General features: G+C 45.4%; 1 protein-coding gene across 1 annotated transcript; it reads left to right on the plus strand.

Moving 5' to 3' along the window:
- Nucleotides 1-10,893: 10,893 nt before the first annotated feature.
- On the plus strand, nucleotides 10,894-14,014 carry LOC144728851 (uncharacterized). Its single transcript, XM_078608539.1, has 2 exons — nucleotides 10,894-11,924; nucleotides 13,872-14,014. The coding sequence occupies exons 1-2, from the start codon at nucleotides 10,974-10,976 to the stop codon at nucleotides 13,986-13,988; spliced, it is 1,068 nt and encodes a 355-aa protein (XP_078464665.1). The 5' UTR covers nucleotides 10,894-10,973; the 3' UTR covers nucleotides 13,989-14,014.
- Nucleotides 14,015-14,376: the final 362 nt, after the last annotated feature.

The following is a 14,376-nucleotide window of genomic DNA, read 5'->3' on the forward strand; positions in this document are numbered from 1 at the left end:
TGAGAGAAAACAGTACGGGAGGCACAACTATTTCTGGCTATGGGATTTTATCTGGATTTTGGGTGGAAATTGTTGAGTTTCCAACATATGGAAAATTCTGGTTGCGGATCTTCCTTGGGAACCTAACGCTTCCATAATCCGGGGATTGCCTGTGTAATGCGGGCGTAAGCGACCTTCCGGATGTGACGTCACGGGGAGGTGGAGTCATGTGACGTGGGAGGAAGGTTCGGGTCCTTAAGCGGTAAAACCGGAAGGAGAGGGGAGTTGGTAGGAGACTGGAAAAGGGTCAGGCCACGCCGGGCGAACCAAGGAGGGGTGGCACCGTAGGCCAGCGGTGGCCAACCCCGGAGACAGTAGTGGGCTACTGGAGGGAGTGAAGCTGCAGCGAGTACAGCCAGGGAGGCTGTGTAAGGGAGGCAGCGGTGAGGCTGCCAGGAGCTACGGGAGCGACAGAGAGAAACAGCAACGAGGCTGTCAGAGTCTACGGGAGTGACCCAGAGAGGAGGCTGCAGCGAGTACAGCCGGAGGGGCTGCGTGAGAGTACAGCAGCGAGGCTGCTAAGGAGCTACGGGAGCGACGTGGCCAACAGCGGGGCTGTTGGCGGTGACGGGAGCGACAGCGGAGTCGGCACCGTGTGGAAGGAGCCAAATAAAGGACAGCCGTGTGGGAAACAGAAACCGAACCAAATAAAGGACACTGAGCCAGATATCGTGGTCAAGTCTTTTATTACACCTGTAAGGAGGGAGCATCTGATATCAGGCTAATTTTCTAAGTCTCCAACGTGACTTCTTAGGTGGGGGTGTGTCTGTGTGCAGTGTGTCTGCGGGTTGTGTCCTTTCTTCCTTGAGTGTCCTTCCTTGTGTAGTCTGAGCACTTGTGAGCTCTCCTTGTGTCCCTGATGCCACCCAGTTTGAAGACTGTGGGTCCTCGATGTCCACTGGGATGGCATTCTGCTCTGGTGACCTACACATAGCACACATCATCACCATCAAATTTATTCCACTGGCCAACAGGGCACCACAGAAAACTGCCTGTCATTGAAACTACCTAGAAAAATAAATTGCACCGAAAATAGCTGCTAACTCACGTGGTAAACACCTTCAAAATATAATTGTGGCCCGAGTAAGAGTGTACACAACACTGTCAGATAACACTGTTTGACTTAGGGTAAATAGATCGAGGTTTTATGGTTTCTGAAAAAACATCATGAGTACAACTTACTTCGTATAGAAGAGGATGTAGGCCTGGTCTTCAAGAACTGCTGCATTGGTGACTGGCATCACGTCAGTATCGTCCATTCTGAACCAGCTGCCATTGCTGACCTGAAGAAAAAATACATCCACACTTGTTAAATTACGATCAATACCCAATTGTACCAGATTAATTTAAAAGTCAGCTATAGTGACAGATCATGAAAGCGGAATGTTATATGGAAGTTAACACGTGTACTCATATGCTTTGTGTGTGTGTATGAATGATAATAGTGGGGAACAGTAGCGTAGCGGTTAGCACATTGCACTACGAACCCGGCAACCAGAGGTCGATTCCCGCTTAAGACTAACAGCAGTGACGATTATCTCAACCGGTCCTGAGCCTCGTTCCCTCGGTCCACTCAGCCTCAAATGAGTATATGGTGCAATATGTAAACATTACCACTTAGGGGACAAAGGCGGCTGGCCACCCACCCCCTTCCTGTGTTGTTCTGGCTTTGACAGGTGCTCATGAACAGCACTTGCACCAACAGTCGAGTAAGGCTCTTTGGGGGATATTTGTTTTTTTGTTTATCATGCACAACATCACCTTGTTGTAGGAGTAGTAGTGGCCGCTATTGGTGGTGGTCCCGTGGTGCACAATCACTGAGTAGAGCGAATACAGTTCTGGCTCGTGCACAACCTGATTGGACATGAACGGCCGTATGTCGAGTTCTTCAGGGAAGAGGAAGTCCTACAAGGGATGAGGGAAGAGACAGTGGTGGGCCAATCATTAAAAGAGAGGAAAATAGGGTGCTGGCTAAGCAGGGGCAGAAGAGGGGAGCAAATGAACGTATTGGCGGTACACTGGTGCACCGGATAAAAAAAGCACATTTTTCACAATAATTATATATTTTCCTGCGATTCGCAACCCATTTCAGAAAATATTGTGGGGTGCGTCAAAATAATTTCTCGTGATCTCAAAGCAGTCGGAAGATGAGTGTCAGTTCACATTTAGATTTTATACTGTTTAATGAGGACCGGTGTGTCATGCTTTACCGGTGTACTGCCAATACGTCCAAATGACAAAACGTTGAATACAAATATATTTGAATATCAGATGCATTCTGTGCAGAAAGTAAAATTCACCTTGTCGATTTTGTTGCCAAACTCATCGTATCGCTTAATGGTGATGATAAGCACATTGGGCACCACGTGCAGGCTCACTCTCTTTGTAGATTTCCCCACGCGCGAGCACCTGTTCGCCAGACAATAGCACGTTAGTTTACGACCGAGATGCGTGTTTGATCACACACTGTATAAATGGGGATATACACGAACGTTTCAAGGTGCACGATGGAAGATTGCATACTCACATTTCACATCTGTATTCTGCAAGAGTCTCGGTCTTTGTGAATTCATGAAAATCCTTCACCAGATCTAGGAATTTCTGTCAAAAGCCAAGAAAACACAAAAATGGCAAATTATTACTTTGAATAGAAATTAATAAACCATGAGCTAAGTTAATTTCAAGTTCATTTATTAGGTATAGCCCTGTGAGCAATTCGGCTCTTGAATCGGGTGCAACCGCAACAAACAAAAAAAACATGAACAAAAAAACATCTTAAAGTGAATATGTGACCGAGTGCAAACAGAAAATCCAAGAAAAGACAGCAAAATATAGCAGAAAAAAAAAAACACAGTACGCTGTGTGCAAAAATCCCAGTGGGATGCAAGTCAAACAACCAACAACAACCACAAGACAACTTAGATTAAGGCCATCAGTTTAACTCTGTACTACAACAAACAAACATGGCTAAACCAATACACTTTTCGAAATCACAAAAATAAAGCCATGAAACAGTGATCACAGGAACTAACGGAATTTTCACAATAAATGGCATAAGTGGCTCTGCAGTCAACCGGTTGTGGTACATAAATATAATGAATGACAAAAACAATCGACATCAGGCTGTAGCCTTCCCAATTCTTACGTTGATATTAAGAGAGATGTCCAGGCAGGAGTCCAACGTGTCTGAGATGCTGAAGCACTGCATGCACTCAACTGTGAAAACACAAGTGCACACCATACGAGATTAATATTACTGCTGCACATTGCATAATCCTCATCAAAAGTATTCACATGTTAACTGGCTAATATCATGAACGTCTTCAGATACCACCAACCCAGATGCATCTATAATTGTTAAATAAAAACATATTTTGGTGAAAACTGTAACGGTTTTAAACACAAAAAACGTTGATTATGAACGTATTGTTGATACTGTTGGCAGTGGTGCCCTAGCACAAATCACAGGTAATCAACACATTCGTCAATAGCACTGCCTTACAAGGAAACATATGCAATTGGTGACGTTTTCAGGATTGATCCTTATTCATAGCACAGAAACAGAGGCCAGTAACATAGGGTGGATACGAGTTGGAGACCGTACTGTACACCATGGGGCCTAATGAGTAATTACATTTAAAAAAAATTCCTGATGAACACTTTTTAAAGTGGCATACATAATAAACACGTGAAATCTATTTCCATATTCGGCATCTTACTAACTTGTGTAGTCAATGATGATCACACTCAGGATTGTCTGGTAATAATACAACTTTTCCATAACGATGAATTAACGGCAACTACAAAACACCGCTCACTGCCACCCGCACGATGGCTCCGCCCTCACTGTCCAAAATGGCGGAATGAAAATGGCTCCGCCTCTTTTACCCTGAGGACCACATCTATATTGTCTACACGTGTATGATGACATAAACTAATTTGTATTCAATGTTAATGCATATTTTGTGCATGTATGCTTATGTCCTTGTGTACGTGTTTTTACATCTACACATGTGCTCGTTGTTTAACAGAGAATATAAGGTTGCATGCGAGAGCTTGCATAGCCCAGTATGGATTGTGACATTGGTTGAAATCACTCCTTAAAGGGTGGATGTGTCGAAAGGAGCACAGTACCTACCTCTCGATTTCAGGTACCCCCTGAAGATCTGGTGGATCAATGTAGGGGTCTCCATGTTAATACCGAGCCTGAAAAGAACACGCAATGACACCACGTGGTAACTACAGAGGCAATGTCTTTACCAGATGAACACTCGGAAGAGTTACATATTTTTCGCTCCTAGTATTAACTCGCTGCAGTGACAATATCGTAACTACCTCGCCTGGTATACAGGTCATGGGTTTGATCCCAATCCTGACGCCTGTAAATTTGCAGTTTGCATTCACTCCCTGTGGTCGCGTAGATTTTTTGTATACGAGCCCACCGATTTTTCCCTCCACATTAAAAAAACATGCATTTAGAGTATTTGGTTTATAAAAATTCCACGTGATAAGTCACTTCGTTGAGCTATCATGTATGGCCATGTCGCTCCTGAAAAAGAGCTATCTAGCTCAGTGGGCCTCACCTGGTAAAATAAAAAGAATTTAACGGTAAAAGTGTAAGTCACAGTCTCCAAATAACATAAAGAATTCATCCAGTTGGCTGAGCGATAATGTGAGCATCTCACAAACGGAAAGTTACCAGTTCAAATCATGATGATTGGGAGTTTACTCATCATCCCTCTGAGGTAAATGTACTGGGTACCCCGTTGTAGGGCAGTCAACAATAGTTGTCCTAAATTTTGACTTAAAACTTTCGTGACTGCAGGAAATCATATTCTTTGGTTCTTTCGGTAAAGTAACGTAGATAGAAAACATTTTCATTAAAATAAAGTGAATACAAATATGAATAATAAAATATCAAATAAAAATAATAATAAAAATACAAAAACACACTAATGTAGACAGCAGCCTGGTTCTTAATCGGAGTGAGTGTACTGGCAGTCTATAATGTAGACTGTAGCCTGGTTCTTAACCTTGGTGAGTGTACTAGCAGTCTAACATGTAGACTGTAGCCTGGTTGTCCTACGGACAAATATTTTTTCTGAACAATCCAGGCATCCATGTGCTGGTATTGTGCAAATATTTATGAAGTTTACTGGGGCATGCATTACTTACTGCCTTTGGTTGAAGAGGCAGGATTGGTGCAGAGCATCTATCACGTAACCCAGAAACACATGTGCATCCTCCTGCCTGCCAAAACACAGGTCCTCGCCGATGTCTGTGTGAAAATGGACAGAGGTCACACATGATGTGGTCACACAGTTGCTGGCACAGTTAGTATATAGCTTATGAATTCCCCCAACAACTAAACCGGCTCCAGATTCTTGAGAAATATTGTGGAATCTGGTGCATAGGACTTTAACAGATATTTTCACGTAAACCTTTTCACGTAAAAACACGTCATCCTAAGCTGATGGCAATTCTACTCAAAGTCTGACTTGCAAGAAAAGGAAGAGCATGTTGACAGATTTGTGGGTTAATCACAGAACTGGGTGTGGCTGGCAGTGTTTAGAACGAGCATCAACAGAGGAATGCTAGACCGGAAGAACATCCGATGCATTGGAGTTGTAATCTCAGTGCTGACCAAAACTAGTAATTTTCTATTCGATATTGTATACAAAAACTGATTCAAACTGCCCTTTCAGGGGATCTTGAGATGACTGAAGTTTCAACGTCAAAGACACTTGGGAATTGTGCTGGAACTTACATTTGAAATTGCGAACTATCTCGATGGGATTGATGGCCGTGCCCCGATTCATGAAGGTGTTGAAGACGTGTTTCTCCAACAGACACATCATGCAAAACTCAGTTTGTTTGCCTGTGAAGTGGGGCAGGGGTGGCACACAGTGACAATGCAAACCAATCGCACACATAGCCCAGCTGCGCACAGTCAGGTAATCTACACAAAACTCGATTGTAGCTCGTCTCGAATGTAAAATATCTGGGAGAACTCACAGGTCCATGAGTGATCGCCGTAAAGCAAAAAGTTTGCCAGCGGCGCCGTGTATGTGAGGCCCTGCAGGCTGGCATTCACGAAACACGTATTTCCGAGGTTCTTAAGCCCAGCACCCTCACGTAGATCCTCCTGCCACTTGAGAACCGAGGTGTCTGTCGCAGATGTGATGAATTCTGAAGATGGAATGCTGTCCTCGTCTGCACACATTAAAATATGGAAACACATACTTGACACTCACAGCACATCTGAGGGGAATGGTTTGAAAATTGCGTGTCTTAGCCTGTACGCGTGCTGGCATATTTTTTTGTGGTGCTGTTAGGTAGAAACAATCCTCTTCACCAGCTGGCGAGATGTAGATGTGTTAATGTCTTTGAAGTGTTCAGCACTAGTAATCAGAATTGCCTGAAGAGCATCTTCAGCCTGTAAGTTTTACATTGACAGCAATGGCGAGACAGCCACAGCAGCGTGACGAGCTATCAAAGTGTACGTATGTGTGCACGTTGAACTTCTTTCACACCGTGCGTAGCCAACCATACTAATCAGAGGGACAGGGTCACGCTGGCACACACTTACCTCTCGCGTTAGGTTTGTTCAGCCCAGCCTTGCTGACGCAAAACACGGCGGATGGAACGGTGCTGTATTGGATCCTCAGCCCCTTGTCATTTGCTGCTGACACCACTGGGGTCGATGTGGATGCCTCATCCTTGACGACGATGCTGGAGATGGTGTCCCCTTCTGTCCATTGAACACTCGTGGCCTTCTTCTCCTCCTACGGTAACGGTAAAAGCAGCCTTAAGTCATGCATACGCATCGCCACTACACTGCAGCATTACTCAAACTGCTAAGTGCAGATTCGTATTTCGAACAATGTTGCTAAATATGAAACAACATGGCAAGCCAATCTAATAATGGAGACTCTGCTTTGTTTTTAGATTCCTAGGATCTATCCTTGTGTCCAAAGAAGTTGGACAAAAACATACTCCATGTCTAAATTCACATTGTGATATTCTGAAGATGTTACGTTAAAAAGATGCACGTGATATCACTCGAGCGCAAATACAGACCCATATGAACACAAATACCCCTTCCGGGAATACATCCCTTCATACACCCTCCCCATCCTTGCAGTGCGTGAAATTGGAAATAATGATTTTTGTTTAACTCAAATGGCTTAATGTACTATTCATGTAACGGTTAGCAATCTGGTGTTGTCATACGGAATTTGGTGCTTCAATTTCCTGGCATGTCAGTAGAAATACATCCTTCCCACCTTTATTCACCCAGCAGTAAAAATGGGGAGACCACAGTTAGTCGATGGACAAGCCATGTGTGTTGTGGGGTCAGGTGTGGGTGTTCCCACATTTTCCAAGGTGTTTGGTGGGCGTAGATAGGTGAGAGTTTCCTCTCGTGCAAACCCAACCGCGAACAATCGTATGAGCAGACAATTTCAAGGCTGCACCTTTACGTGTCGACTGGTCTTCTTTGCAAGTGTTGCAACGTAAACTTAAATACATTTTTACCTACATTTTATCAATACTGATCTATAATACAGGTTTTTTTTCTTGTTAGTTCGCGTAAATATATTAATGTGTCATTAAACCAGCCACCACCCAACACTGACAACGAGTAAGGTTTGTCATGAAAACAGAACGTGGCCAATTCGTTACTAGTGCAGCACACCAGTGTGTTGGAGAGCAAAGCCACAACATTTACAATCTGAGTACGACGTTTCGCCAGTAATTACAACGAGCTTCATAAGGCGACAGTCAGATCTGTGGAGAAGTCCACCTGTTTTGTTCGTTAAATAGAGGCGTAGATGTGGTGACAACACTTGTGTGCTCTTGTGTTGTCACCACAAACGTGATACTGTACTCAGATTGTAAATGTTGTGGCTTGGCTCTCCAACGCACCGGTGTGCTGTACTAGTGACTAATTGGCATGTTCTGTTTACGTAACAACCCTTACTAATTGGCTGTCGGGTGGTGGCGGGTTTAACGCACATTTATATATTTATGCCATTTAACTAAAAATAAAAAGAGGAAAAAATAAGGGAAAAAACGGTATCATGGATGATTATGGTCGCGAAAGCATACATAATTACATTTTGCCAAATCACCTGCTGTGATATATCCTCCCTCTTTGCTGCTCCTACAGCCTCCCTTACCTGAGTCATATCATCTGAATTGTTTTCATCAGATGATGAATCCTCACCAACCTTCCACGCACCTCCGAGCAGCACGTTTGCCTAGGCACGGTGCGAAAGAAGTTCAACATACATCATGACTTTAAACTGGTGTTGCAGCTTTCAAAAGATTCGAAAGAGGGCTGCCTTTTTAAAATCTTATTTAACAAATGTGCCTTCTGTCCATCAGATGATGATGTCTCCTCACTTTTCTGACTCAAACTGTTGTTGAAACTTTCAACAACGTGAGCCTGCTTTATGTCGGCTTTAGGGTCACACTCGTTTACTCAACGTAGTTTTGTGGGTAGTGAGTGCGAGTTAAATGAATGTCGTGCTTCAGGCTTACCCTGTCCATATATAGGTGAGACAAATCTACCTCCTAACTGGAATGTTTAGTTCTCCAAAAAAACGAAAATACTTGTTATTGGATGTTTCTAGTTATTAGCACAGACTCTGTTCGATGTGCCAAATCACCTGCTGTGATCTATCCTCCCTCTTTGCTGCTCCTACAGCCTTTACCTTAGTGAGATGATCTGCATTGCTTTCATCAGATGATATCTCCTCACCGTCCTTCCCCGCATCTCCGATCAGCACGTTGGCCTAGGTACGGTGCGAAAGAAGTTCAACATACATCATAACTTTAAACTGGTGTTGCAGCTTCCTGACTCAAACTGTTGTTGAAGCTTTCAACAACGTGAGCCTGAATTTTGATTTAAAGCTTTCGTGACTTCAGGGATTCATATTCTTGGTTCTTTCGGTAAAGTCACGTAGAAGAGAAATAATAAAATAATAAAAATATAAAACAATAAAAATTCTCACGTTTCGACTGCAACGCGAGCCTGCTTTATGTCGGCTTTAGTGTCATACTCTGTGGGAATATCACTTTCAACAACGTGAGCCTGCTTTATGTCGGCTTTCGGGTCACACTCTGTGGGAATATGATCACTTTCAACAACGTGAGCCTGCTTTATGTCGGCTTTCGGGTCACACTCTGTGGGAAGATGATCACTTTCAACAACGTGAGCCTGCTTTATGTCGGCTTTCGGGTCACACTCTGTGGGAAGATGATCACTTTCCACAACGTGAGCCTGTTTTAAATTAATGTAGTGCTTCAGGCTTATCCTGTCCATATATAGGTAAACCAAATCAACCTCTGAACTGATGTTTCGCTCTCCAAAAAAAAAAGTTATTAGCACAGACTCTGTTAGATGTGCCCAGTCACCCGCTGTGATTTATCTCCCTCTCTGCAGATCTTACTGTCCTTACCTTAGTCAGATCATTTTCCTTGTGTTCATAGATTGATGCCTCCTCACTCGTTGACGTTAAATTGGAATTGCAGCTCTGAAAAACGCTCTCACTGGAGCTGCGACGACTGCCCACCAGACTCGGAAGAGGACTGCCCAGTGAGGTCCCAGCAGAGTTGTCCTCATCATCAGAACTGCTTCGGCAACAGCAGCAGCATATTCTTTTGAAAAACTTTCTGAAAAATTTCTTTACACCTCTCTTCATGGTGGCCATGCCACCAATGTGCCAGAGCACCTAAACTTTTCCTAAAATGTTATCTTGCGAACGCCAGAGAGCAAGTGAAGACACGTCTGCTTTCCAAGGTATCCGAAGAGCAACTGTGAGAAATCACTCCACGCATCACCAGCAGGATGTGACGTCACAAGCCAAACTGCAGTGACGTTACAATGACACCTTACTACGAGTGTCACGTGACGTCACAGACTCCCGACTACGCCGACGACACACAACTAACTGCATTTGTTGCTCAAATAGCTTTCCTTGGTGTTAATTAACAGAGCTATTGCATGCTGCATTAGAAGTGTAACATCACACAGCCCACTGTATGCGTTAGGCTTCACTTTCCATTAAACACCAGAATCCACTCGAGCAAGAATTCCTTCCTGGCATGGAAGACACCTTACGTTCGATTACAGGTTTTCCAAAATTCCACTTTTATTAATTTACTCCCCGTTTAAAGACAATTTAAATTCTTCTGCACTTGTGACACGATCATCAATCAACGCTGTCTGATTGGCAACACACCTGCTCAAGCTTTGGGATAACAGGCACGTGGTGACATCAGTGCTTGTCCACTTTGCTCTAATTAGTGTATTTTCTAATCTTCAATAACGTATTTAATTACTCGTTGAAGTTTAATGAGCTCACCTGCCTTGATTTTTGTCCAGTTGTTGCAGATACGAGTCACAACACTTGCTTCATGTGCAGTGATATCAATGTGAATTCAAGTGCGATGGTACCAATTACGTCCCATTTTGACTGGAGAAGATCAATGGGCGGGGTTTGAGAATCTGAGACGGTAAAATCTTGAATGTTCATAAAATCTACAGAGGTTGAGGGCTTTGCCTGTTTCACGTCGGCTTCAGTGCCACACATTATCGGGAAGAGAATGTCGTGGCTCAATGTATTTTTTCAAGTATTTTGCGCGGTGTTTAAATTAATGCAGTGCTTCAGGCTGACTCAATTCAATCTCCGATCAAAAAATGTTTCGGGATTCAAAAACAAGATAAAGATTATTTATTTTTCTTACTTATTAGCACAGACTGTTATATGCCCCATACTTCAGTAGTTTAGCTTAATAACGACCGTTCATGCGTATCACATTACATTTGGATTCACAAGCATTGACTTAAGTCCGTGAAAAAGAGGCTTGTCGTTTAGTGATTTAATTCACGAACTTTTAAATTACTTTCCGCGAACAACAACGACGCAATGGCCAGGTGTTTGGAGAACTCTCGCTCCGACGCGTCTCCCAGGGCGGGCCGATTCTGGGTGGGCTCTCCAAAGCCTCTGTCGCCCGTGGTTGAGATCCTGGAGCACGGGGATTTGACGGCGGACCACAGCGTTGCAACTCGAGCGCACGGGCACACAACAGGCGCCGTGGTGAAGGGAGGTGTCCGTTTGGCTCGTGGAGGCTCGCTGCAGTCTCCTCCGCCTTTGGAACGAGCCAAGGAGGCCCCCTTGGAAGAAGACGGATTCGGGAGACGTGTCGTGCCGCCGTTCAAGTTCCAAGGAAAATGCGATGTTGTTGATGGTGACGGTGGTGATGATGATGGCAGAAGTGGCGGTGGTGATGAAGAAGACGGTGTCAATGTTCGTGGTAATGATGTTGACGGTGGTGATGGTGACGACATTGATTTTGCTGACAAAAACAGAAATGTTGCAGAGTTTGAAAGAAATCGCAATGGTGAAGGTGGTGACGATGGTGGTGGTGGAAATCATAGCGTTCATTCCGGCGAGTGCGACAACGGCAACGTCAACAATGACCCTGACATTTTTTTCAACGACGACTTCAGCGTCTCTTCCGTCGAAACGCGCAGCTCGCCACCCGCCGACGCGCCACCTCGAGCCTTCTCCAAAGCACCCGCGGCCGAGTTCACCTCCGGGCACGGCTCCACCATCGCCTCGCGCAGCAGCGCAACGCGACCATCGGGGATGGAGGAGGAGACGAAGGCGACGGCGGATCTCGGGCACGGGACGTGGGACTCCCGTGGAGATTTCAAAGGCCGTGCCCGCGGGCCCGTGACCCAAGAGCTCTCGCAGCCGAGGCGGTCGGGCCGGCAGGCAGCGAGGAACCGGGGGGGAGCAGAAGTTTATTGGAGCTCTCCTCCGCGGAGACCCCGAGGCGCCGCGAGGAGACGGCGCAAGAAATCGGTGGGAGCGGTGAGAAAATGAATCAAATATTTTGATCGACACGCCACACACGACTAACGTCAATCGGTCATCAATAAACTGTTGGATGAGCGCTTCTATGCGCCGCGCGGGGCGTGGGGGTTGTTTGACCATACTTCACCACACTGGTCGGTGCGGGGTAAAAGGCGGGCAGCATGTACGTGGATGCATTGAAGTACAGAACGACTTTTTACGCAGCCGCGCAGCAGCAAATAACACCTGTTTGTGCGTAGTAGTGGTCGTCCGTACAAGCCCTATCCTGATTGAAACCTGCTTAGCTACCTGATCTGATGAGATCGGACTCGTATTCTTCATCAGCTGCATTGACGATTGAACCTCGCCATCAATTGGTCATCCCTAACAGTTAATCATACTCATCCTCGAAATTATGTTTTGCCATAACGCTTGTTTACCCAATAATCAATTCTTTTTCAGGCGGGTCCTACCACGTTTTTGCAGTCTGTGGGGGTGATGATTGCCATATGATTTCAATCGCGGGTATCTTTTTAAAGTAACACATTTGGAGAATAACGTCGGCACGCACAATGGCTTCACGCTTGCGAATAACGCCACGGGGGATCTTGGATGCGGACTGTGAAGCAGACTGCGTATTGAAAAATGCATTTTAACCTATTGTAGTTGATACTCCAGAGGTATCATTATCGGGGCGTCCGCTGGAATCGAAACGTAAATCCTCTGCAACGTCGAGCGGACGCGGAATCGCCGCCGATTATCATCATGGCACACACACACACGCGTGATCATACGGTTTGATTTTTTATTGAGGGAAAAGGGGTTTGTGGATCACGCAGATTTGTCCAGTCCCAAATCGACTCGACTCCCGAGGATGCAAGGAGATGCCTGTGCAGATACAAACCCCACACGTTACCCTCGTGTTACGCGTTTTCTCCCAGTATTCCTTTCACGTGAAGCCAAACTTAATGCGATTTGCAAAACGTCCCAACGCACCAGAACCCTCCTGATAAGTAATCTCGAGACTGAATGTGACTTTCCTGCGTAATTAGCATGATTCGTCATCGTGGCCATTAAATGTGATGTATTTTTACGTTTTAAAAGTTATGCCACTTCAGGTGAGCTACCAGGAGAGGGCAGCGTTTATCAAATGGATTTGAATCGCGGAGCTTTTTGAGTCCCTTATTTATCCTCCCGCTTGGGTGGGGTTTCTCATGGTCCTTGTGACACAAATGCGGTCGAAAGCCACTGCCTAATGGAGGCGAACCTTACTGATAAAATTCAAACTTGCGTCTCGACCATACAAGTAAAAACACACGTGAGTCCATCAGCCTATTTGCCTTTTTGGACGAATGCTATTCACGCAGGAGCATTGGTATATGCGGGTAAGCTGTGTATGGGGTTTCGGGTCGCCTGTCTCATCAGCAGGCTGTGGCTTCATACACACTGCTGAACATCTTAATGAGGGGTGTTGCGGCTGCAAGGGTTGACTTCGCTCAGTGATGGCAGTACAACATTCGGATTAAGATCCCATCTGTGTCAAGGTTTTGAGTTGCCACCACCTGGTTTTGTGTGGTGAGCTTTCTCCCAGATATCTGGGTTTTCGTCCACATGAAGCCAAAACACGTTTGAATGGGATAGGTCAAGCAACTAGATGCAGCAACCTCCTGAATAAACTCGGTGATGCTTTCTTGGACAAATAATTGGCAAGACGAGTCTCCATCAGCAGCCATGATCTATTTACGACTGAATGAAGGGCCCCTCCCCAAGCCGTTACAGGACCGCGAGCGATGTTCAATGTCACAACGCATCTCGCCACGTGCGCACGAGCCGATGTAATCGCTCCATTTGCGCGATGCAAGTTCTCTTTTGGCATGTTCCTCTTCTTTGGCTGTAACTCCTTAATGAATATCGACCACCGGTAATTACTGTATAATATTACAAAGTGGAATGACCTTCCCGCAGGGAGCGCCCGTGGATGATCCGTGGACGCAGTGGGTGTGCATGCAGATCGAGGCCGCCGTGGAACACGAGTTGGTGGAGGAAGGTGGTCACGTCCCAGACCCAATCTTCATGCTCTAGGCCAGTGTTTTTCTCTAATTTCCAGAGGGGGGGGGGGCTACGTTCACTGATAACACATCATTAGTGTGATGGTCCCCACATATTTGAAACCATTGGGATTTGACAGCACGATGAAAAATTCTCATTTGTGTACTGTCGGGGGCTGCACGTTAGAGGCCACACTAAAGGCCATCAGGGGCCACCAGTGGCCCACGGGAATTGCAATGAAAAACACCGCTCTAGGAAATCATCGGCACCCTCAACAGTTGCATTCAATAATCGACTAGTACGAGGGCCTCTGCATACTGGTATGATTATCTGACCATACTTCACCATTCTGATCAGTGTGGTTTGAAGGCAGGGACCAAACGGGGGAATCAGTGCAGAAGTGTGGATCTTGCTGCATGTA

Source organism: Lampetra planeri, chromosome 30 (assembly GCF_965212315.1).
Source record: "Lampetra planeri chromosome 30, kcLamPlan1.2.h2, whole genome shotgun sequence".
Taxonomy (NCBI): domain Eukaryota; kingdom Metazoa; phylum Chordata; class Hyperoartia; order Petromyzontiformes; family Petromyzontidae; genus Lampetra; species Lampetra planeri.

Bases quoted from the DNA above. Each gene is read 5' to 3' on its own strand.
- LOC144728851 (XM_078608539.1), top strand. From the start codon at position 10,974: ATGGCCAGGTGTTTGGAGAACTCTCGCTCCGACGCGTCTCCCAGGGCG. The intron at 11,925-13,871 runs GTGAGAAAATGA...ACCTTCCCGCAG, and splicing joins GCAAGAAATCGGTGGGAGCG to GGAGCGCCCGTGGATGATCC.